Genomic DNA, 23,273 nt, shown 5'->3' with positions numbered 1-23,273 from the left:
AAAAAAAAAAATTAGCCGGGCATAGTGCCGGACTCTGTAATCCCAGCTACTCGGCAGGCTGAGGCAGGGGAATCGCTTGAACCCAGGAGGCGGAGGTTGCAGTCAGCCAAGATGGCGCCACTATACTCCAGCCTGGGTAACAGAGCAAGACCCTGTCTCAAAAAAATATCTTTTTTGTTTTGTTCATCATGGATTTTTCTTTTTTTTCAAAGAGATGGGGTCTCACTCTGTTGCCTAGAGTGAAGTGCAGTAGTGCAATCAAAGCACCCTGCATCCTTGAACTCCTGGGCTCAAGCCATCCTCCCACCTCAGCCTGAGTAGCTGGGGCTAGAAGTGTGAGCCACCATGCCCAGCTCATTTTTAAAAAAATTTTGTTTGTAGAGACAAGGTCTCGCTATGTTACCCAAACTTGTCTCAAACACCTGGGCTTAAGCAATCCTCCCACCTTGGCCTCCCAAAGTGCTGGAATTACAGGCATGAGCCACCAAGCCTGGCCTCATCATGAATTTTTGCATTAATTTTGATTTTTAAAAAATACTGCTATACGGTCAGGTGCAGTGGCTCATGCCTGTAGTCCCAGCACTTTGGGAGGCTGAGGTGGGGTGGGGGGGGATCATTTGAGGTCAGGAGTTCGAGACCAGCCTGGCCGACATGGTGAAATCATGTCTCTACTAAAAATAAAAAAATTAGCTAGGCATGTTGGCGCATGCCTGTAATCCCAGCTACTCAGGAGGCTGAGGCAGGAGCATCTCTTGAACCGGGGAGGCAGAGGTTGCAATGAGCTGAGATCACGCCACTACACTCCAGCCTGGGCAACACAGTGATACTCCGTCTCAAAAAAAAAAACAACCAAAAACAAAATATTGCTTTAAAATATTTTTTATCTTGGTTGCTGAGCTTTTTTGGTGTCCTCTTAAAATTCTGCCCTGGAAGTGTCACCCTAGCTCCAGCTCTGACCTTAAGAGGGAGGTACTAGTGTTATCCACATTTGTTTTTTATTTTTAATTAATTAATTAATTCTTTTTTTTTTTTTTTTTTTTTTTGAGACGGAGTCTTGCTCTGTGGCCCAGGCTGGAGTGCAGTGGCGCGATCTCGGCTCACTGCAAACCCCACCTCCCGGGTTCACACCATTCTCCTGCCTCAGCCTCCCGAGTAGCTGGGACTACAGGCGCCTGCCACCACGCCCGGCTAATTTTTTGTATTTTTAGTAGAGACGGGGTTTCACCATGTTAGCCAGGATGGTCTCGATCTCCTGACCTCATGATCCGCCTGCCTCAGCCTCCCAAAGTGCTGGGATTACAGGCATGAGTCACCACACCCAGCCTGTTATCCACATTTTATAAATGACGAAACCAAGGCACAGAGAGGCGAAGTGACTTGCCCAAGATCATATAGTGGAAAAAGTGGCAGAGTCAGGATTTGAATCTGGGCAGCCTGGCTCTAGATGCTGGGCTGTAGATGGAAGGCCCTGTCTGAGCTCCCTGCACTAGGAACAAGTGTGGTCAGGGGCAAGAAGGTCAGCTTTTGGGTAGCCGTTCAAGAAATGTATTAAAAAACCTAGAGAGGCAGGCTAGGGAGAGCTGTGTTGGTTACATCTGGGGTCCATCTAGGGTTCCATTCCTGGAAGAGATGGTGGTGGTTAGGGCTGCCCGGAGCTCCTCAGGGGCAAAGACCCCCAGTTCTGTGATGATGCCGCCAGTGATGAGGTCATGGGGGGTGACATCGAAGGCAGGATTCCAAACTCCAATCCCTGCAGGGGAGAGAGGGGAGGCAAGGAGGCAGGAATTTGCTTCTGTGAAAGTTCTCAGGTTGTGGTCACCTGTTTCTATCACAGTGGTTCTTGGTATTAGGGAGTCCTTGAGAACCTAAGGATTCTCACCTCAAAAGTACATGCAGGCACGGACATTGTATGCAATAGTAAGTTTAGATTCACCACCGCTCTTAGACTGTCACTCCCCAAGGAGAATTCACAGTCCTATACACATCTATCCCACTTATTTTTTTATTTTTTGTGAGATGTAGTTTTGCTCTTGTTGCCCAGGCTGGAGTGCACTGGCGCAATCTCGGCTCACCACAACCTCCACCTTCTGGGTGCAAGCGATTCTCCTGCCTCAGCCTCTTGAGTAGCTGGGATTACATGCATGCACCACTATGCCCGGCCACTATTTTTAGTAGTCAGTCCATGTTGGTCAGGCTGGTCTCAAACTCTCGACCTCAGGTGATCTGCCCGCCTCGGCCTCTCAAAGTGCTGGGATTATAGGTGTGAGCCACCGTGACTGGCCTATCCCACTTATTTTTTTAGTTTTATTTTTAATTATTATTATTATTTTTTGAGACAGAGTCTCGTTCTGTCACCCAGGCTGGAACAGTGGTGTGATCTCGCCTTAGTGTAGTGTAACCTCTGCCTCCTGGGTTCAAGCGATTCTCCTGCCGCAGCCTCCTGAGCAGCTGGGACCACAGACGTCACTACCATGCCTGGCTGTTTTTTTGTTGTTTTTTTTGAGATGGAGTTTTGCTGTTATCACCTAGGCTGGAGTGCAGTGACATGATCTCAACTCACTGCAACCTGTGTCTCCCAGGTTCAAGATATTCTCCTGCCTTAGACTTCCAGGTAGTTGGGATTACAGGTTCTTGCCATCTCGCCCGGCCAATGTTTTTTTGTATTTTTAGTAGAGACGGGGCTTCACCACATTGGCCAGGCTGGTCTCGAACCCCTGACCTCAGGTGATCCGCCCACCTCAGCCTCCCAAAGTGTTGGGATTACAGGCGTGAGCCACTGTGCCTGGCCTTTTTTTTTTTTTTTTTTTTTTTTTTTTTGTGAGACAGAGTCTTCCTCTGTTGCCCAGGCTGGAGTGCAGTGGCGCAATCTCGGCTCACTGCAAGCCCCACCTCCCAGGTTCACACCATTCTCCTGCCTCAGCCTCCCGAGTAGCGGGGACTACAGGTGCCTGCCACAACGCCCAGCTAGTTTTCTGTATTTTTAGTAGAGACGGGGTTTCACCGTGTTAGCCGGGATGGTCTCGATCTGCTGACCTCGTGATCTGCCCGCCTCAGCCTCCCAAAGTGCTGGGATTACAGGCGTGAGCCACCACATTCGGCAATTTTTGTATGTTTTTAGTAGAGACGTGGTGTCGCTCTGTTGGCTAGGCTGGTCTGGAACGCTGACCTCAAGTGATCCGCCAGCCTCTGCCTCCCAAAGTGTTGGGATTATAGGCGTAAGACGCTGCATCCGGGTGCATGGACTAATATTTAAAGGGCCAGTCATTGATCTAAATGTCCTGTGGGTTAATTCACTGATGGCCGTTGGGTTTATGCAGCAGGTTCTAGCCAAAGCCCATTTTACAGATAGGATCAGTGAGGATCTCAGGGAATTAGAGAATTTAGGGAACTTGCTAATGGTTGTACAGCCAGGAAGTATAGGCAGCTAAGAAAAGTCTTGCAGCAAGGCATGGTAGCTCATGCCTGTAATCTCAGTGCTTTGGGAGGCTGAGGCAGGAGGATCGCTTGAGGTCAGGAGTTCGAGACCAGCCTGGGGAACACAGCGACACCCTATCTCTATGAAAATAAACAAATAAAAATAAAAATAAGTCTAGAAATATCTTGTTTTTTCTTTTTTTTCTTGAGACAGAGTCTCACTCTGTTGCCCAGGCTGGAGTGCAGTGGCGCAATCTCAGCTCACCACAACCTCCGCCTCTCAGGTTCAAGTGAGTCTCCTGCCTCAGCCTCCCGAGTAGCTGGGATCACAGGCGGATGCCACCATGCCCAGCTAATTTTTGTATTTTTAGTAGAGACGGGGTTTCACTATGTTGACCAGACTGGTCTCGAACTCCTGACCTTGCGATCTCCCTGCCTCGGCCTCCCAAAGTGCTGGGATTACAGGTGTGAGCCACCTCGCCTGGCTGTCTTGGTTTTTCTTTACCAACACGTGGCCAGGCAGATATTCTTATTTCCTCTTAAGAAAACCTAAGTGGAGATTAGCAAGACAGTCATTCAAGACCATTCATATAACCGGTTAGTTGTAAGTTCTGATGTTGGATCTGACCTCCAGGATGTAACTGTTAGAAGAAGCGGCTTGGGCCAGGCATGGTGGCTCACACCTGTAGTCCTAGCGCTTTGGGAGGCAGAAGCAGACTGATTGCTTGAGGTCAGTAGTTTATAACTAGCCTGGTCAACATGTTGAAACCCCATCTCTACTAAAAATACGAAAATTAACCGGGTGTGGTGGCGCCCACCTGTAGTCCCAGCTACTCAAGAGGCTGAGGCAGGAGGATTGCTTGAACCCAGGAGGTGGAGGTTGCAGTGAGCTGAGATCACACCACTGCACTCTAGCCTGAGGGACAGAGCAAGACTCCATCTGAAAAAAAATAAAAAGAAGAAAAAGTGGCTTGTAGGAGCTGTGTATGTTCCAGAAGGATGACAAGGCCCTGCATATCACCTGCCTCCATGAAGTGCCCAGAAGCTGGGGTGTCGCCTTTCTGAGGGGGTGGCTTACCGGGTGCAGCAATCCGGACCCCATTAACATCAGTCAGCTCCTGGGCTGGTCGCTCTTCAATAATGATCTCCTTGCCGGTCTCCAGACGGAGGTCACATGAGGAGCTGGGGGCAGCCACGTAGAAGGGAATGCCGTGGTGCTTGGCGACAATGGCCAGCTGGTAGGTGCCCACCTTGTTGGCTGTGTCACCGTTGGCAACCACGCGGTCAGCTCCCACGACCACGGCTGGGGAGGGGGTGCATGAGAAGTTGGGGGTCATTACCTGGCCCCATGCCCCAGAGCCCCGCCCCCAGGCCTTACCCCCCAGGACTTACTGTCTGCTTACCTGACACGCCCCTATGGGCCATGGCAGCAGCCACCATGCTGTCGGCGATAAGGGTGGCAGGGATCTGCTCATAGACCAGCTCAAAGGCCGTCAGCCGGGCTCCCTGGTTGTAGGGCCGGGTCTCTGTGCAGAAGGCATGCTCCAGGCGGCCCAGGCTATGCAGTGAGCGGATCACACCTGCGGGGGCCCCACACACCAGGAGAAGGCCCCGGGGAGGGGCAAACAGACAAGGTGGTCCATTGGTTAGGGGTGCAGGCTCCTAGACTGGGCGTGGATTGCCCAAGGCTTACCGAGCACAGTCCCACCCAGGGGCCTTCGCAGTGGCAGTTCTCTCTGCCTGGTATGCTCTTCCCAGTGCTCACATACCTCTGTTTCACGTCTGTTTAAAGGACACCTTCTCGGTGAAGCATTCTCTGATCTCTCAGCAATCCCCACACTTCCAGTGTCCTGCTCTCTGTCCTTAGCATTTATCACTTTTTTTTTTTTTTGAGATGGAGTCTCACTTTGTCACCCGGGCTGGAGTGCAGTGGCACAATCTCTGCTCACTGCAAGCTCTGCCTCCCGGGTTCATACCATTCTCCTGCCTCAGCCTCCCGAGTAGCTGGGACTACAGGCGCCCGCCGCCACGCTGAGCTAATTTTTTGCATTTTTAGTAGAGACGGGGTTTCACCATGTTAGCCAGGATGGTCTCAATCTCCTGACCTCGTGATCCACCCTCCTCGGCCTCCCAAAGTGCTGGGATTACAGGCGTGAGCCACCACACCCGGCCCCAGCATTTATCACCTTCTAACACCTCATGTGTACAGGCAGTCCCCCTTTTCTGTGGGTTCTCCATCCATGGACTCAACTACGTGGACTGAAAATATTTGAAAAGAATCGCTGGAACCCAGGAAGCAGAGGTTTCAGTGAGCCGAGATCATGCCATGGCACTCTAGCCTGGGTGATAGAGCAAGACTCTGTCTCCAAAATAAATAACTAAATAAAAAGCAATCCTCCCATCTCAGCCCCCTCCCGAATAGCTGGGACCACAGGTGCATACCACTACACCAGCTAATTTTAGTATTTTTTGTAGAGATGGGATTTTGCCATGATGCCCAAGCTGGTTTTGAACCCCTGAGCTCAAGTGATCCGCCTGCCTTGGCCTCCCAAAGTGTTGGCATTACAGGCTTAAAAATAGAGACGGGGTCTTGCTATGTTGCCAAGGCTGGTTTAGAACTTCTGAGTTCAAGCAATCCTCCCACCCCAGCCTCCCCATTACAGGCCTGCACCGCCACTACACCTAGCCAATAACAACAATATACATAGTATTTACATGGTACTAGCTATGATATGCAATCTAGAGATGTTTTAAAATATAGGGGTGGGCTGGGCGTGGTGACTCATGCCTGTCATCCCAGCACTTTGGGAGGCCGAGGCTGGCGGATTACCTAAGGTCAGAAGTTCAAGACCAGCCTAGCCAACGTGGTGAAACCCCGTCCCTACTAAAAATATAAAAATTAGCTGGGTGTAGTGGCTCACGCCTGTAATCCCAGACACTCAGGAGGCTGAGGCATGAGAATCTCTTGAACCTGGGAGGCGGAGGTTGTAGTGAGCTGAGATCATGCCACTGCACCAGCCTGGGCGACAGAGCAAGACTGTCTAAAAAAAAACCAAAAACAAACAAACGAACAAAAAATGTATATATATGAATGTGCACAGGTTATGCAAATATGATGGCATTTTATATTATGGACTCGCGCGTCCATGGATTTTGGTATCTGTGGGAGGTCCTGGAACCAGTCCCCCACGGATATTGAAGGACGACTGTATTTATCTTGCCTGTTGACTGTTCCTGCTGCTTGCCTGGGACCCCTGAAAGCAGACGTTTTGTCTGTTTTGTTCACTGCTGTGTCCCCAGCAAATGGAAATGTCTGAGCACAGCAGGTGCTTACTAAATGCTGTGTGAGTGAATGAATCAAAGGCAGAGGTCTTGCCATCAAGGCCTCGGTTCCCAGGGATAAAGGTGGGACTCAGGCAGGTAGGGAAATTTCCTGGGGGATTTAGGGTCAAGTGGAATCTGCTGCCTTGGCCCCCTACAGCCCACTCCCCCTGTCTCCTGGTCACAGCTACCTGATCTTTCTCTGCTCACTCCCTTCTCCCCAGTTCCTCTTGGACTCCACGTCCTGCCCTGGCTCTAGGCATATGGCTCAGGCAGCGCCCATCGAATGACTGCTCTGGGATGGGCAGTGGGCCCTAGTGGACCCCTGAGATACTTTTCTAGTACAGGAGGCTCTTTTCCTCCTGATTTGAACCCTAACACCCCCCTGCCAGCCCATGGAACCTGAAGATGAAGGAGGGCAGAGCTGAAGAACAGAGATAGATAGGTCCTGATGCTACTGGTTGAGCCCCTTGATCTAGCCATACCTGAAGCCAACCCTATAAGCGTTTCTGTACTAGAACTAATACCTTCATATTTTTTTGTGGAGAAAATGGTTGGGGTTTGGGATTCTTCCTCTTGTATCCAAAAAAGGTCCTAGAAGGCCCTCCCCTACCCCCTTAGGAGGCCCTCTCACCTAGGGCTGTACCATAGCCAGCGGTGGCCAGAGCACCGGTGTTACAGTGGGTCAGCACAGTCACCTTGCCACGGCTGGGGGCCACCCGCTCCAGGAGGTGGCGGGCTCCCAGGTCCCCAATGCTTCGGTTGTCTCTGAGGTCTTTCTCCAGCATGTCCTCGGCGCAGCGGATCACTCTGGGGCCGACAAGGAGTTTTAAGCACCAGCCACCAGGCCCCGGGGCCCAGGCCAACCCCTCCTCTCTGTCCAGCGCTGCTGTCCTGGAGCCCTCCTGCTCAAAGCCTCTCATTGCTGTGGGGCCTGGACCCTTCCGCCACGGCCACCGAAGTGTCACTCCATTCATTCATCCAAACACATGTTTACTGAGCAGTTCCAGTGTGACTCGGCAGTAAACACGACAAAAAAAATCTCTGCCCCTATGGAGTTGACACTGGGGTGAGGGAACCAGTTGATGAATAATAAAATGAAGGAAAAGACGGTGGAATTACGCAGAGAGAGCAGTGGCTGCAGAGAGCAGTGGGTGAGCTGGATCATATAGGATGGTGGAGGAGGGCGCTATGGATACCTGGCCTGCACCAATGGCATGTGCAAAGGCTGTAAGGCAGGATTGAGCTTGGTGGGGTAAAGTGACATTGCAGGGAGGGGCTGGAGCAGAAGGGAAGTGGGGGGAAAAAGATGGCAGGAAGGGGACCAGGACAGGAAAAAAAGTTCTTCAAAAGCAGAAACCAAGAGGACAAGGTGACACCGAAAAGGGCCTCCAAGGGTGGATAAGGGGTTGGCTGTATTCAGGGGAGGCACGATTAAGGAGTTGGGTTTCCGGGTCAGGCTGACCAGGCTAGACTCCGGGCCCCATCTTTGGAACCCTGGACAAGGGACTTAAGGGCGCCGTGCCTCAGTTTCCCCATCTGTATAATGGGTCACTGTACTTAAAAAGCGTCAATATGATTCCTGCTCAGCACAGTGCCTGGTACCAGATCCCCGTACCTCTCCCGAACCGCCTCTTCCGTAGCGCCCTCCCGCTCGGCCTCCCGGGCTGCAGCGTCAGCCAGGTCGCGGGCGGCGCGGGCCATGTTGACAGCGGTGGGCCTGGAGGTGACGAGGAAGCTCAGCTTGTCGCGCACGAAGGCCACGAGTGCGGCGAGTCCTGGACCCCCGGCGCCCGCCTGCAGCTCCACGGCGAGACTGAGACAGCCCACCAGGGCTATGGCCGGGGCGCCCCGCACCTGCGGGGAGGAATTCGGGCGTCGGAGGCTGCAGGCGCGGGCGCATTCCCACCTCCAGCCCCGCCGCCCCGCCGTCCCGCCGCACCTTCATGGCGCGGATGGCTTCCCAGGCCTGGCGCACCGAGCCCACCGCCTCGTAGCGGCTCTGCTGGGGCAGCAGCAGCTGGTCTAGGATCTGCAGGGAGCCCCGCGAGTAGCGGATCGCGTCCAGGGTCATGGTGCAGTAACCAAGCCCAGCACAACTCACGAGGAGTGGGAGTTCTGCGCGCACTTGCGGGGGCGGGGCCTCCCCCGGAAAAAGGGACATGCGCATGCGCATCCAACCCGACCCCACAGGTTCCCAGAACTCGCCGTTCAGGTGGCCGAACCCACTGCACGTCTCACGCCAAACGCGGACGGAGTAAGCCGCCTCCTCGGGACCACAAAAGTGGCAGCATTTATGGGACGCCTACTGGATACCAGGCCCTGTGTTTAGCATCCTGCAGTCTAGAGTTAGGGGTGTATCCCCAGTGGCAAGGTAACATCAAGTGTTCAAACGAAAGAATTTGTTAAATGATCTTCCTTCTCCAAGGTTGAGGGGGAGGCAGTGGGGGGTCGTGTGCCCCTTGATGGATGCACGGCTGTTTCTGGGCCATTTTCTGCTCGGTTTCATTCAAAAGTAACATGCAGGATGGGCGCTGAGGCTCACGCCTGGAATCCCAGCACTTTGGGAGGCCGAGTCTGGTGGATCACTTGAGGTCAGGAGTTCGAAACCAGCCTGGCCAACATGGTGAAACGCCGTCTCTACTAAAAATACAAAAAATTAGCCAGGCGTGGTGGCAGGCACCCGTAGTCCCAGCTACTTGGGAGGCTGAGGCCGAAGAATCACTTGAACCCAGGAGGCAGAGGTTGCAGTGAGCCGAGATTGCGCCACTGCACTCCAGCCCGGGTGAGAGCGAGACTCAGTCTCAAAAACAAAACCAACAAAAATACCCCCAAAAGTAACACGCATGGGGGGCTTTTCCATGGGCCACCCCTGGGCTGGGGATAATAAAAAGCTCACACCTGTGGGCTCCAGCCCCCACTGCATGTGGCACAGATCCTGGGTACCCCGTGTGCCTTGTCCCTGGCCTTGTGTGTGTGGTTCCTGGCCCCCTTTTCACCCTTCACACTCGGCCCATGCCACCTCCTCCAGGAAGTCTGTCCTGATTCCTGGCCAACCTGAACCACCACCTTGAGACTCTTGTCACTCTGGGAGGGGACCACGTCCATGGTCACAGCTATGACCCTATACTAGAATTTGCCAATGAGAGGCCCGTCAAGTGTGGTCAACTTGGGGCTTGTGGGGGGAAGCCCCAGGGCCCAGCTAACAACCCAAGACAGGGAAGAAGAGACAGGACTTTAATGTACGGAGTCTCACAAGGCACAAACACCCTCACCAAGACCAAATAAATAACTCCACGGTTGCAGGAAGGTGAGGTCTGGGGAGGGGGTGGCATCTGAGCTCTCCCAGGGCTGGTGGGCGAGCGGGGGTCTGCAGTCTGTGAGGGGCCTCCTGGGTGTGTCCGGGCCTCTGGAGCGGGGCCAGTCCTCAGGCTGGGGACTGCTCACTCACTCTCCGAGTCAGAGTAGTCCGCCACGAGGGAGGAGCCGAGGCTGCAGGGGTGCCGCGTGTCTGCGGGGTCGGGGTCAGCTGCCTCCTGGGAGGAGCCTGCTAGTGACAGGGGCTTGTCCTGATGGCTCCCTTCCTGCCCCCTCGGCCTGCTGCACTTGGGGGTCTCAGCTGTTTCTGGAGGACAGTCTCCGGGGGACATGGGCCGGTCCTGGGCAGCCTCCTCTGGGACCCGTGGTTCCCCAGACTTGCGGGTGTCAGCCGCATACTGGGGGCTCTCCGGGACATCCCGAGACCTCCGCCGCACGATGCCCAGGTCCCCCACGGTGATGGGGGAGGTGGCAAGCGCGGTTCTGCGGCTCTGGGCCAGCTTCTTCAGGACGCCGCTGACCTTGCTGCTGGAGGCGGATCCGGGGGTGGAGGGGAACCAGGAGCGGCTGATGATCTCGGTTCGCTTCAGTTTCTGCTTGTCCTCGTAGGCTGGAGGAGAGGAGAGGACATTTCAGGGGCGGCAGAGGAGGGGGTCCAGAACTGCCCTACAGTAGACTAGAGTCCGCTCAAGGCTGAGGACCGCCCCCCATCTCCAAGCAACTCTGAGCCTCCCCGCCCGCTTTTCCCCATGGCTTGCTACGCACAGTCCAGGGTGTGGAACTTCAGCAGGGCCGCCAGCCTGCGGTCATCTTCCGTCTCGGGCACCAGCGGGATGGTCAGGCTCGCCTTGGCCTGCAAGGCCTGATCTCGCTCCTCCTCCTCCTGGATGGCTTTTTTCTTTTCCTGTGTGGAGGGCCAAGAACACCAGAGACAGGGGGTGTGTGTCAAAGCCCTGTCTCTTCTGTGTGCTAGGGGGCACTGCTGCAACTCTCGGGGTCTCAATTTACTCTTCTTTTTTGAGAAAGAGTCTCATTCTGTCACCCAGGCTGGAGCGCAGTGGCACAATCATAGCTCATTGCAGCCTCCAACTCCTGGGCTCAAGCGATTCTCTCATCTCAGCCTCCCAAGTATCCAGTACTACAGGTGTGCACCACCATGCCCAGCTACTTAAAAAATGTATTTTTGTAGAGGCTGGGCCTGGTAGCTCATGTCTGTAATCTCAGCACTTTGGGAGGCCAAGGCGGGTGGGTCCCTTGAGGCCAGTAGTTTGAGACCAGCCTGGACATCATGGCGAAACCCTGTCTCTATTAAAAATACAAAAATTAGCCAGGCGTGGTGGCATGTGCCTGTGGTCCCAGCTACTCAGGAGGCTGAGGCATGAGAATCACTTCAATCTGGGAGGTGGAGGTTGCGGTGGGCTGAGATCGTGTCACTGCATTCCAGCCTGGGCGCAAGAGGGAGACAGTCTCAAAAAAAAATAATACAAATTTTTTTTGGTAGAGATGGGGGTCTCACTATGTTGCCCAGGCTGGTCTCCAACTCATGGCCTCAAATAATCCTCCCACCTGAGCCTCCTAAAACACTGGGATAACAGGTGTGAGCCACCACGTACAGCCTCATCCCACAAATATTTCTGGGATAGCCACCTTGTGCTAGGTTTTGTTCTAGACACTGGGGATGCAGCGGCAGGCAGGGAAAAACCCTTGCCCTCGTGGAGCTGGCCTCTAGTGGTGAGACAGTGATAAGGAGAAAAAAAAAATGCAGGACAGGTGGGTAGGGGATGGGCTGGGAGGTTCCATTTAAAATGTGGTGGCCAGGTCGGGTGCAGTGGCTCACGCCTGTAACCGCAGCACTTTGGGAGGTTGAGGCGAGTGGATCACATGAGGCCAGGAGTTAGAGACCAGCCTGGCCAACATGGTGAAACTCAGTCTCTACTAAAAATACAAATATTAGCCAGGCATGGTGGTGGGCACCTGTAATCCCAGCTACTTGGGAGGCTGAGGCAGGAGAATCGCTTGAACCCAGGAGGTGGAGGTTGCAGTGAGCCGAGATCGCGTCATTGCACTCCAGCCTGGACAATAAGAGCTAAACTCGGTCTCAAAAAAAAAAAAAAAAAAAAAAAAAGTCCTGGCGCGGTGGCTCACGCCTGTAATCTCAGCACTTTGGGAGGCCGAGGCGGACGGATCAAAAGGTCAGGAGATCGAGACCACGGTGAAACCCCATCTCTACTAACAATACAAAAAATTAGCTGGGCGTGGTGGCGGGTGCCTATAGTCCCAGCTACTCGGGAGGCTGAGGCAGAAGAATGCCGTGAACCCGGGAGGAGGAGTTTGCAGTGAGCTGAGATCGCGCCACTACACTCCAGCCTGGGGGACAGAGGGAGACTCCGTCTCAAACAAACAAACAAAAAAGACAGGGCATGATCACCATGTAGCAGATGGGGAAACTGAGGCTCAGAGGGTCCAGTGGCCTGCTCACAGCTAAGATGTGGGGCAGTGAGGGCTGGACCTGGGCCTTGGCCCACCAAGCATCCTGGGCTGGAGCCCCCCTCACCCGGAACCTTCTCCGCAGCATGCTGTTGAGGGCGAAGTCGTCCTTCCAGGCGCTCTGGGCCTCCTGGATGTGGCTCAGGGTGGGCAGTGCCTTCTTGAGCGTGCTTCGGTCAGCCTCGCCATGCTCCAGCCGGAACATGGCGTCCGTCTCCAGCTTCTGCTTCTTCTCATGCTCTGCAACGACCAGAGCTTGGCTGGGCTTTGGGGAGCCCAGCGCAGACTCAGTGCCAGGGACCCCAGGCAGTTAAGTGGGTGGCGCTCACCTGTGGTCAGCACCTGCTCATTGTCCGCCATGTCCCAGCGCTCCTCCTTGCGCTGGGCGCCACTCACGATCACGTAGTCGCAGTTGGCAGGGTCCGTCTGCATCTCGATGTAGTTGACACAGAGGTGGCATTTCATCCGGAACCTGGGAGGAAGCGGTGGGCAGGAGTCAGGAGGCTATGGCTGTGCCCCAGGACAGCCCTGTCACCTCTGCCTGCTTCTTTCCACCCAATGGTGTCATTCGACAAAAATTCACTGAGCACCCACTGTGTGCTGTGTAGAACCATGGGCAAAAGGGGCACACCCCGGCACCCAGAACAGACCTTCTGTCAGTGGGGTTGCAGTTGGCTTCTTCATTTGTTCATTCAGCTGTTTGTTCATTCATTCATTGACTCATCCGTTGTTTTGGTTCATTTATTCATTAATTCATTTGTTCATTCAGCTGTTTGTTCCATTCATTCATTCACTCATCCTTTTTTTGGTTCATTTATTCATTAATTCATTTGTTCATTCAGCTGTTTGTTCATTCATTCATTCACCCATCTTTTGGTTCATTTATTCATTAATTCATTTGTTCATTCAGCTGTTTGTTCATTCATTCATTCACCCATCTTTTGGTTCATTTATTCATTAATTCATTTGTTCATTCAGCTGTTCGTTCATTCATTCATTCACTCATCCTTTTTTGGTTCATTTATTCATTAATTCATTTGTTCATGCAGCTGTTTGTTCATTCACTCATCCTTTTTTAGTTCATTTATTCATTAATTCATTTGTTCATTCAGCTGTTTGTTCATTCACTCATCCGTTTTTTGGTTCATTTATTCACAAATTCATTTGTTCATTCAGCTGTTTGTTCATTCATTCACTCATCCTTTTTTGGTTCATTTATTCATTAATTCATTTGTTCATTCAGCTGTTTGTTCATTCATTCATTCATTCATCCTTTTTTTGGTTCATTTATTCATTAATTCATTTGTTCATTCATTAGTGCATGTTTGTTGGTTCCCTGATTCATTTGTTAAATTAATTCATACGTTCATTTGCTCATCCATCCATTTGTCCATTCATTCATCATCTGTTCATTCGCTCCTTTGTTCATTCATTCATTTGTCCATTAGTTCATTTATTCCACAAATCCACCCAAGACAGGCTGCTCTGTGGCAGGCTCAGTGCCAGCTGCTGGGGACATTGCTGAGTAGTGGAAAAGCCAGCCTGCTCGTGGCAAGGCTGACGTCCCAGCAGGGGCCACCTTGATAGCAAGGGCACAAGCAACCAGTGTCGAGTGTCACTTTAGAAAAGGTGTCTCTGAGGGGTGGTGTTTGAGCAGAAACCCTGGGTGAGGGAGGAGCCTTGGAGCCACCTGGGGAAGAGCATTCCAGGTGGAAGCACAGAGGTGGGTGTGTCCCTGGAGTGTGTGAGGGACAATGAAGAGGCCAGGGAGGGGGACAGCAGGAGGCGGTTAGGGTGAAGAAAGGACAGGCAGAGTGTGCGGGGCCTTGTGAGCCAGAGGGAGGACTTGGGCTTTTCCTGAGGAAGGTGGGAGCCATGGAGGGTTGGGGGTGGGGTGGGGGCAGGGCTGATTTACCAACCAGGGCGGTTTCCAGGAGAGTCCTGCAGGGAATGGGTTCCCTCCCACTCAGGCTCTTTGTAGTCCCCTCGCCCTGTGGCCACCCCACCTGTTCCCAAGATGCCACCAAGCCGCCCTTACCTGTAGATTGGGGTTGTGTAGTAATTGCCCACCTTCTTCTTTTCTGCGTTGTAACGAACACCTGAAGGGGGTCAGACGTGGGTGGTTATTTCATTGCCATGTGAATTTTGCAGATAGGTAAACTGAGGTACAAAGAGGCTCACTGTCACTTCCTGAGGGTTCCCCAACTGGTAGGAGTTAGAGATGGGACTGGAAGCCAGAGCTTGGCTTCTGCAAGGAGCTCTCTGCAAAGGAGCTTCCATGGCCAGCCAGTCACTCGGGTGCCGGTCTCCTCCCGCGTTCCTGATCAGGACCCTCCCACCCGCCCCCGGCAGTACCCAGCAGTTAGGGGGTCTGATGTCTGCGGGATTGAATGGAGGGCGGGCAGAGGCTCACCCATGCCGATGTGGTTCTTGCAGCCGTCGCACCAGATGTTATACGGCATTTCGAATCTGCAAAGACACACAGCATCTTACTTGCTCTTGTCTACTTGGACACTCCCTGGGTGTCCACACCTGTGACTGGCTGCGGTTGTGGGGTATTAGACTGCCCCCTCTGGATGGGAGTTGCTGCAGTTAACATTACACAGGAAATGGATACATAGAAGAAAAAGAATCACAACCATTGTAACTGAGCAGGAACTTCCTGCCTGCTCGAAAGCAGACTGACCAGGTCCAGGGACAGCTGCCTTTGGGTGTTGCTGAGACTTTTTTTTTTCTTTTGAGACAGAGTCTTGCTCTGTCCCCGACGCTGGAGTGCAGTGGCGCGATCCCGGCTCACTGCAACCTCTGCCTCCTGGGTTCAAGCAATTCTTATGCCTCAGTCTCCCAAGTAGCTGGGATTATAGGTGTGCACCACCACATCCGGCTAATTTTTTTTTTTTTTTTTTGAGACAGAGTCTCGCTTTGTTGCCAGGCTGGAGTGCAGTGGCACGATCTTGGCTGACTGCAACCTCCGACTCCATGGTTCAAGCGATTCTCCTGCCTCAGCCTCCTAAGTAGCTGGGATTACAGGTGTAAGCCACCGCACCCAGCCTAATTTTCTCTATTTTTAGTAGAGACAGGGTTTCACTGTGTTGGCCAGGCTGCTCTTGAACTCCTGGCCTCAAGTGATCCACTCGCTTCACCCTCCCACAGTGCTGGGATTACAGTCGTGAGCCACTGCGCCCAGCCACAATCACTGTATTTTTTGAGAGTCCTGTGTGATCAAGTCCAGGTTGGCCTACCACTGGATGAGATACAACACAGAGCAGAGCCCAGTTGTAAAGGTCAAGGCCCCGCTAGACCCGCCAGTCCCCAGCCAGCCAACTCGGAAACACATGGGAGCCCAGCCCAGATCAGGCCAGCCCAGCCCAGCCCAGCCCAGCCCAGCAGAGGTATTTTGCTGAGCTGCAGACATGTGAGCAATAATAAATGCTTATTGTTTTGTTACATGGCAATAACTGACTGATACAGTGACTTTCTGCTTTATGGACTGAAGACCCCGCAGCACTGGGCCAATGAGGGCACTTGAACTGTCCTTGAGACTGAAGGACGGGGGCAGGACGGTGGGGTCCTCAGGTGATGCCGAGCCTTACCGGATGATGAGGATGCCCTGTGACAGCTTCCGAGCCCGCTCCCGAAGCGGGTGGCTGTTGTGGTATCGGTTGAGAGAGCCATGCTGTGTGGAGAGGATGAGGGAGCGGATTAGTGCTGTGGAGCTGGGGGAGCTCATGCTTTTCTGCCACCCGTACTGCTTTGGGACAAGTGCCTCACAGGTGGGAGGGGCCTTGATTCTTATGTCCTGCAGGACAAGGTGTTCACAGCAATATGGGAGGCATCCAGGTCTTACGGGAACACGTAGGCTTGGAACCAGGAATGTGAGTTTGAATAGTCCCTCTCCTATTTATTTACTTTTTGAGATGGAGTTTTGCTCTTGTTGCCCAGGCTGAAGTGCAATGGCACGACCTTGGCTCACTGCAACCTCTGCCTCCTGGGTTCAAGCGATTCTCCTTCCTCAGGCTCCGGAGTAGCTGGGATTCCAGGCATTTGCCACCATGCCCGGCTAATTTTTTTGTATTTGTAGTAGAGACGGGGTTTCACCATGTCACCCAGGTTGGTCTCGAACTTCTGACCTCAGGTGATCCATTCACCTTGGCCTCCCAAAGTGCTGGAATTACAGGTGTTAGCCACTGTGCCCAGCCCCATTCCCATTTATGAGCTGAAAGAGCCAGGGGACCCTGGGCAAGTGACCTCACGTTTTGCCTTCCTGAGCCTCAGTTTCCCCTGTCAACTATGTATAATGGTCATTATTACTTCCAGGTTTTATAGGGAGGATGAGGCGAGGTGACAAGACTGGCAAACATTTGCTGGGGACTGCATGTGCATTACCTCATTTTTTTTGAGACAGAGTCTCACTCTGTCACTAGGCTGGAGTGCAGTGGCGTGATCTCAGCTCACTGCAGCCTCTGCCTTCTGGGTTCAAGTGAGTCTCCTGCCTCAGCCTCCTGAGTAGCTGGGACTACAGGCGTGGGCCACTGTGCCCAGCTAATTTTTTTATTTTTAGTAGCAATCGGGTTTCATCATGTTGGCCAGGGTGGTCTTGAACTCCTGACCTTGTGACCTGCCTGCTACCACCTCCCAAAGTGCTGGGATTACAGGCGTGAGCCACCATGCCCAGCTTTTTTTTTTTTTTTTTGAGGCAGGGTCTGGCTCTGTAGCCCAGGCCGGGGTGCAGTGGCATGATTATGGCTCACTGCAGTCTCCACGTCCTGGGCTCAAGCAATCCTCCCACCTCAGCCTCCCGAGTAGCTAGGATTTATCCCTCAATGATTCTGTAAGGTCAGCTCAATTTATTTCCGCCTTCTGACATATGGAGAAACTTTGGCATAGAGAGGCTAAATCCTATACTCAGGACGAGGCAGCTGGGACACTCGGGCCCTTACTGAGCACCTACTGTGTGAGGACACAGCCATAAATAAGACAGACAAACATCTCTGCCCTTCTGGAGAGAATGTTCTAGTGGGGGAGATGGACAAGACACAAATAAATGAGTAAGTGAGGGAGTTATAAGGGTTGTGAGGTTATATAAAGTGCTCAGCAATGCAACAGAGAATGAGACAGTGGTCAGGGAGGACCTCTGAAAGAAAAGCACTTAAGGAAGTGAGAGTATGGTCAAATGGGGGAAGAGATTCCAGGCAGAGGGGACAATCAGGATGCCAGAGGTGCTGGAGCTGGGGAAGCCAGGGGATCTGACCCTTCATCCGTGCACTCTGTCTTATCCTGGGCCCCTGCTGTAAACACATTATACTCTATGCCGGACATGGAGTTACAGGTCCCTGAGGAAAGCCACAGTTACCATCCCAAAGTGAAGACAGCCTCGAGACTCAGGTGACGAGCAGAAGACAAAAAGACCTCGGCGGCCTCCCATCCTTCCATAGCAGTGACCCCAGCCCCAGGAGGGGATGACGTGGGTCTTTCTGCTACTGTGGACCCGGAGCGGGGAGCCTGCTCCTTACCTTCTCAGGGTTGAAGTCCGGAGGATAGTACTTGTTGACCCCTTTCCTTTCACCCTGCAAAGCAGAACAGAGACATGACTCAGAGAGAGGCTGATATGGTTTGGCTGTGTCCTTACCCAAATCTCATTCAAGACAATTTTTTAACATTTCTTATTTTACTATTAATTTTTAGAGACGGAGTCTTGCTCCGTCACCCAGGCTGGAGTGGAGTGGTGCGATCTCGGCTCACTGTAACCTCCGCCTCCCGGGTTCAGGCGGTTCTCCTGCCTCAGCCTCCCGGGTAGCTGGGATTACAGGCGTGCACTACCATGCCTGGCTAATTTGTGTATTTTTAGTAGAGATGGGGTTTCACCATGTTGGTCAGGCTGGTCTCAAACTCCTGACATCAAGTGATGTGCCCACCTTGGCCTCCCAAAGTGCTGGGATTATAGGCCAAATCTCATCTTGAATTGTAGTTCCCATAATCCCCACGTGTCATGGAAGGGACCCGGTGGGAGGTAACCGAATCGAATCATGGGGGCGGTTATCCCCATGCTGTTCTCGTGATAGTGAATGAGTTCTCGAGAGACCGCGTGGTTTTGCAAGGAGCTTTTCCCCTTGCTCATTCTTCTCCTTGCTGCCGCCATGTGAAGAAGGACGTGTTTGCTTCCCCTTCCACCATGATTGTAAGTTTCCTGAGGCCTCCCCAGCCATGCTGAACTGTGAGTCAATTAAACCTCTTTCCTTTATAAATTACCCAGTCTTGGGTATGTCTTTTTTTTTTTTTTTTTCCCAGACGGAGTTTCACTCTTGTTGCCCAGGCTGGAGTGCAATGGCGCGATCTCGGCTCACTGCAACCTCCACCTCCTGGATTCAAGCAATTTTCCTGCCTCAGCCTCCCGAGTAGCTAGGATTACAGGCATGTGCCACCACGCCCGGCTAATTTTTTTGTATTTTTAGTAGAGACGGGGTTTCACCATGTTAGCCAGGATGGTCTTGATCTCCTGACCTTGTGATCTGCCCGCCTCGGCCTCCCAAAGTGCTGGGATTACAAGTGTGAGCCACCGCACCCAGCCCTTTTTTTTTTTTTTTTTTTTTTTTGAGACAGAGTCTTGCTCTGTCACGCAGGCTTGGGTGCAGTGCTGCAATCTTGGCTCACTGCAACCTCTGCCTCCTGAGTTCAAGCGATGCTCGTGCCTTAGCCTCCTGAGTAGCTGGGACTATAGGAATGTGCTACCACATCCAACTAATTTTTGTTTTTTTTTTTTTTTTGAGACGGAGTTTCGCTTTTGTTGCCCAGACTGGAGTATGGTGGCATGGTCTCAGCTCACTGCAACCTCCATCTCCTGGGTTCAAGAGATTCTCCTACCTCAGCCTCCCGAGTAGCTAGGACTATGGCCTCCCGCCACCATACCTGGCTAATTTTTGTATTTTTAGTAGAGATGGGGTTTCACCATGTTGGCCAGGGTGGTTTCAAACTCCTGACCTCAGGTGATCTGCCCAGCTTGGCCTCCCAAAGTGCTGGGATAACAGGCGTGAGCCACCGCACCCAGCCTAATTTTTGTATTTTTAGTAGAGACGGGGTTTCGCCATGTTGGCCAGGCTGTTCTCAAACTCCTGATCTCAAATGATTTGCCTGCCTTGACATCCCAAACTGCTGGGATTACAGGTGTGAGTCACTGCACCCAGCCTCGCAATGGTTAATTTTATGTTATATGAATTTCACCTTCTTAAAAAAAATGAAAGAAAGAAAGAGAAAGGAAGGGAAAAGGGAGGGGGAGGGGGAAGGGGGAAGGGGAAATTTAGGTCGAGTGTAGCGGATCACTTGAGGTCAGGAGTTTGAGACCAGCCTGGGCAACATGCTGAAACCCCGTCTCTACTAAAAATACAAAAATTAGTGGGGCGTGCTCACTTGAACCCAGAAGGCGGAGGTTGCAGTGAGCTGAGAGCGTGCCCACTGCACTCCAGCCTGGGCGACAAAGTGAGACTGTCTCAAAAACAAAAGAAAACCAAACAAAAAAACATTGAAAAAGCGCCCCTGGGTGATGTTAGTGCACAGCCACATTTCAGACCCACTGCACCAAAAGATGATGATCCAGAGATTGAAATCATCATCTTAGAGCTCTGGGAGGGGAGGAGGGGCTGCTTTCGGGGTCCTACAAAGACTGGGAGAGAAACCCAGGCACACGCGGCTGTCTACTCACCATCTTGGGAACTGCCTACTGGTCCTCACCCTCAGGGCGGACAATCAGAAACTGGCCTTGTGAACACACTGTCCTGTCCTGACCTCTTGCAGTGCCTGGCAGAGGGTCCACAGGCTTCCCTGAGAAGATGTTGTGGGCCGTGTGGTGGTGCCGGCTCAGACAAGACTCTCGCCAGGCACAGGAGGCATCCAAAAAGCGGCGTGTCTGTTTAGAAAGAGAGAGTCCTGTCCACTCTACAGCCAATATACACATCACATCTGACACTTTCTTCCCTCTGTGACCCCACCGGGTCCAGCACCCATCATCACTCACGTGGGCCAGCACAGTCTTCTCCTCTCTCCTAACTCTGCCCTTGACACTTGCTCACCCCAAGCTGCCCGAGGGATCTTTTTGTTTTTTTTGAGACGGAGTCTCGCTCCGTCACCAGGCTAGAGTGCAGTGGCGCGATCTCTGCTCACTGCAACCTCTGCCTCCTGTTCAAGTGATTCTCCTGCCTCAGCCTCCCGAGTAGCTGGGATTGCAAGCATGTACCACCACAACCAGCTAATTTTGTATTTTTAGTAGAGGCGGGGCTTCACCATGTTGGCCAGGATGGTCTCGATCTCTTGACCTTGTGATCCACCCGCCTCAGCCACCCAAAGTGCTTGGATTACAGGCATAAGCCACCACGCCTGGCTGGGATCTTTTTTTTTTTTTTTGAGGAGTCTCGCTCTGTCGCCCAGGCTGGAGTCCAGTGGCGCAATCTTGGCTCACTGCAAGCTCTGCCTCCCAGGTTCACACCATTCTCCTGCCTCAATCTCCCGAGTAGCTGGGACTACAGGCGCCCACCACCAAGCCCGGCTAATTTTTTTGTATTTTTAGTAGAGACGGGGTTTCACCGTGTTAGCCAGGATGGTCTTGATCTCTTGACCTTGGTCTCGATCTCTTGACCTGGTGATCCACCCACCTCAGCCTCCCAAAGTGCTGGCATTACAGGCGTGAGCCACCGCGCCTGGCTGGGATCTTTTAAAATATGAACAAACATGTCACTCTCCTGCTTAAACCCCTCCCATGATTCATATTGTTTTTAGAATCAAGTCAAACCCCTTCCCAAGGACTGTGGGGCCCCTGCCTGCATCTCCAAACCCAACTCTTATCCCTCTATCTCTCGCTCACTCTGTTCCAGCAACACTGGCTTCCTGGCTGTCTTCAAAGGCCAAGTGCAGCTGGCCTGCACCTGCTGTTCCTCAGCTTTGCGAGCTCTTTGTTACAGGTTGTTTTTTTTTTTTTTTTTTTTTTTGTGAGACGGAGTCTCACTGTATCACTCAGGCTGGAGTGGGGTGGCATGATCTTGGCTCACTACCTCTGCCTCCCAGGTTTAAGTGATTCTCATGCCTCAGCCTCCTGAGTAGCGGGGATTACAGGTACCCGCCACCAAGCCTAGCTAATTTTTTTGTATTTTTAGTAGAGACAGAGTTTCACTGTGTTGGTCAAGCCAGTCTGGAATTCCTGGCCTGAGGTGATCCACCCACCTAGGGCCTCCCAAAGTGCTGGGATCACAGGCGCAAGCCATTGCACCCAGCCCCTTGTCACAGGTCTTGACCTACATATCATATCCATCAAAGACCTCATCCGGCCAAGTGTGGTGCCTCACACCTGTAATCCCAGCGGTTTGGGAGACTGAGGCAGGTGGATCCTCTGAGGTCAGGAGTTCAAGACCAGCCTGGCCAACATAGTGAAACCGCATCTCTACTAAAAATACAAAATTTAGCCAGGCATGGTAGCAGATGCCTGTAATCCCAGCTACTTGGGAAGCTGAGGCAGGAGAATGGCTTGAACCGGGAGGCGGAGGTTGCAGTGATCCAAGATGGCGCCGCTGCACCCAGCTACAAAGTGAGACTGTGTCTCAAAACAAAACAAAAAACAAAAAATGACCTCATCCGACCACCGAATCCATAGTCACTTGTTCCTGGAATTCTGATCACATCACCCTGTGTCTCCCCGGGCAGGTCACACTGTGCCATATCCCCAACACCTAGGACAGTGCCAGGCCGAGATAAATGTCAACTGGGTAAAAGACTGAGATAACTGAATGAGGCTCCATAAGGGTCACCATCAGTGCAGGTGACACAAGTGGAAATACAGGGGCTCTTCGAACTAGAGGTGGTGAGACCCCCTCCCATGTTTGGAAGGGAAGCTTTTAGGTCATATAGAAGGAATTTCTTCACACCTGTAATCCCAGCACTTTGGGAGGCCAAGGCAAGCGGATCATGAGGTCAGGAGATCGAGACAATCCTGGCTAACACGGTGAAACCCCATATCTACTAAAAAATACAAAAAATTAGCTGGGCGTGGTGGTGGGCACCTGTAGTCTCAGCTACTTGGGAGGCTGAGGCAGGCAGGAGAATGGCGTGAACCTGGGAGGCGGAGCTTGCAGTGAGCAGAGATTGCGCCACCGCACTCCAGCCTGGGCGACAGAGCGAGACTCGTCTCAAAAAAAAAAAAAACAGAAGGAAGTTCTAGTTTACACTAAAGAGAGACTCTGCGAGGCAGTGAAGCGTATTCTAGAACAGAGATTGGCAAAGTTTCTCTGTCGAGGGCCAGAGAGTAAATATTTCTGGCTTTTTAGGCCAGATTATCTTTGCCCCAACAACTCAGTTCTGCCTTCATAGCTAGAAATCAGCACCAAACAATATATAAATGAACGGGCGTAGCTGCATGCCAATATAAATTTTATTGATGGACACAGAAATTTGAATTTCACATAATCGTCATCTATCACAAAGCATTATTATTCTGATTTTTCCCCAACCACTAAAAACTTTAAAACCATTCTTGGGGGCCGGATGCGGTGGCTCACACCTGTAATCCCAGCACTTTGGGAGGCTGAGGCAGGTGGATCACTTGAGGTCAGGAGTTCGAGGCTAGCCTGGCCAACATGGTGAAACCCCATCTCTACCAAAAATACAAAAATTGGCCAGACCTGGTGGTGCACGCCTGTAATCTGTAATCCCAGCTACTGGAGAGGCTAAGGCAGGAGAATAGCTTGAACCCGGGA

The 23,273-nt window shown here is 52.4% G+C and overlaps 2 protein-coding genes across 9 annotated transcripts in view; both read right to left on the bottom strand.

Annotated features, from left to right (window-relative positions):
• Positions 1–16: 16 nt before the first annotated feature.
• LOC105499560 (methylthioribose-1-phosphate isomerase 1) lies at positions 17–8,903 on the bottom strand. 2 transcript variants are annotated; one of them, XM_024787705.2, is made up of 6 exons: positions 8,678–8,903; positions 8,354–8,592; positions 5,108–5,196; positions 4,818–4,994; positions 4,493–4,717; positions 17–1,750 (listed from the first exon to the last, which is right to left on the bottom strand). In XM_024787705.2, the coding sequence occupies exons 1-6, from the start codon at positions 8,897–8,899 to the stop codon at positions 1,590–1,592; spliced, it is 1,113 nt and encodes a 370-aa protein (XP_024643473.2). In that variant the 5' UTR covers positions 8,900–8,903; the 3' UTR covers positions 17–1,589. The 2 variants fall into 2 exon arrangements, with proteins under 2 accessions (XP_024643473.2, XP_011770520.3); XM_011772218.3 differs by lacking the exon at positions 5,108–5,196 and adding an exon at positions 7,370–7,545 and having other exon boundaries at positions 1,143–1,750; positions 8,678–8,901.
• A 1,055-nt stretch (positions 8,904–9,958) lies between these two features.
• Positions 9,959–23,273, bottom strand: part of YJU2B (YJU2 splicing factor homolog B) — a 29,421-nt gene continuing 16,106 nt past the window's right edge. For 6 of the 7 annotated variants that reach the window (XM_011772579.3, XM_011772632.3, XM_071086999.1 and 3 more), the window contains 9 exons: positions 20,237–20,440; positions 18,054–18,107; positions 16,134–16,216; positions 14,954–15,009; positions 14,579–14,639; positions 12,870–13,012; positions 12,608–12,780; positions 10,819–10,957; positions 9,959–10,663 (listed from right to left, as the gene is read on the bottom strand). In XM_011772579.3, coding sequence (XP_011770881.2) covers positions 10,179–10,663; positions 10,819–10,957; positions 12,608–12,780; positions 12,870–13,012; positions 14,579–14,639; positions 14,954–15,009; positions 16,134–16,216; positions 18,054–18,107; positions 20,237–20,239 — 1,197 coding nt within the window. In that variant the 5' untranslated portion in view covers positions 20,240–20,440 and the 3' untranslated portion in view covers positions 9,959–10,178. The remainder of the gene's footprint in view (positions 10,664–10,818; positions 10,958–12,607; positions 12,781–12,869; positions 13,013–14,578; positions 14,640–14,953; positions 15,010–16,133; positions 16,217–18,053; positions 18,108–20,236; positions 20,441–23,273) is intronic. The other variant, XM_071087002.1, reaches the window with a different exon arrangement.

The sequence above is a fragment of the Macaca nemestrina genome, chromosome 20, assembly GCF_043159975.1.
Source record: "Macaca nemestrina isolate mMacNem1 chromosome 20, mMacNem.hap1, whole genome shotgun sequence".
NCBI classification, from domain to species: Eukaryota; Metazoa; Chordata; class Mammalia; order Primates; family Cercopithecidae; genus Macaca; species Macaca nemestrina.
Note: the sequence above shows the minus strand (reverse complement) of the source record. Positions and strands in the feature narration are given on the sequence as shown.

Bases quoted from the DNA above. Each gene is read 5' to 3' on its own strand.
- LOC105499560 (XM_011772218.3), bottom strand. From the start codon at position 8,899: ATGTCCCTTTTTCCGGGGGAGGCCCCGCCCCCGCAAGTGCGCGCAGAA. The intron at 8,593-8,677 runs GTGCGGCGGGAC...TCCTCCCCGCAG, and splicing joins AAGCCATCCGCGCCATGAAG to GTGCGGGGCGCCCCGGCCAT. The intron at 4,718-4,817 runs GTAAGCAGACAG...CCCCCTCCCCAG, and splicing joins GGCCCATAGGGGCGTGTCAG to CCGTGGTCGTGGGAGCTGAC.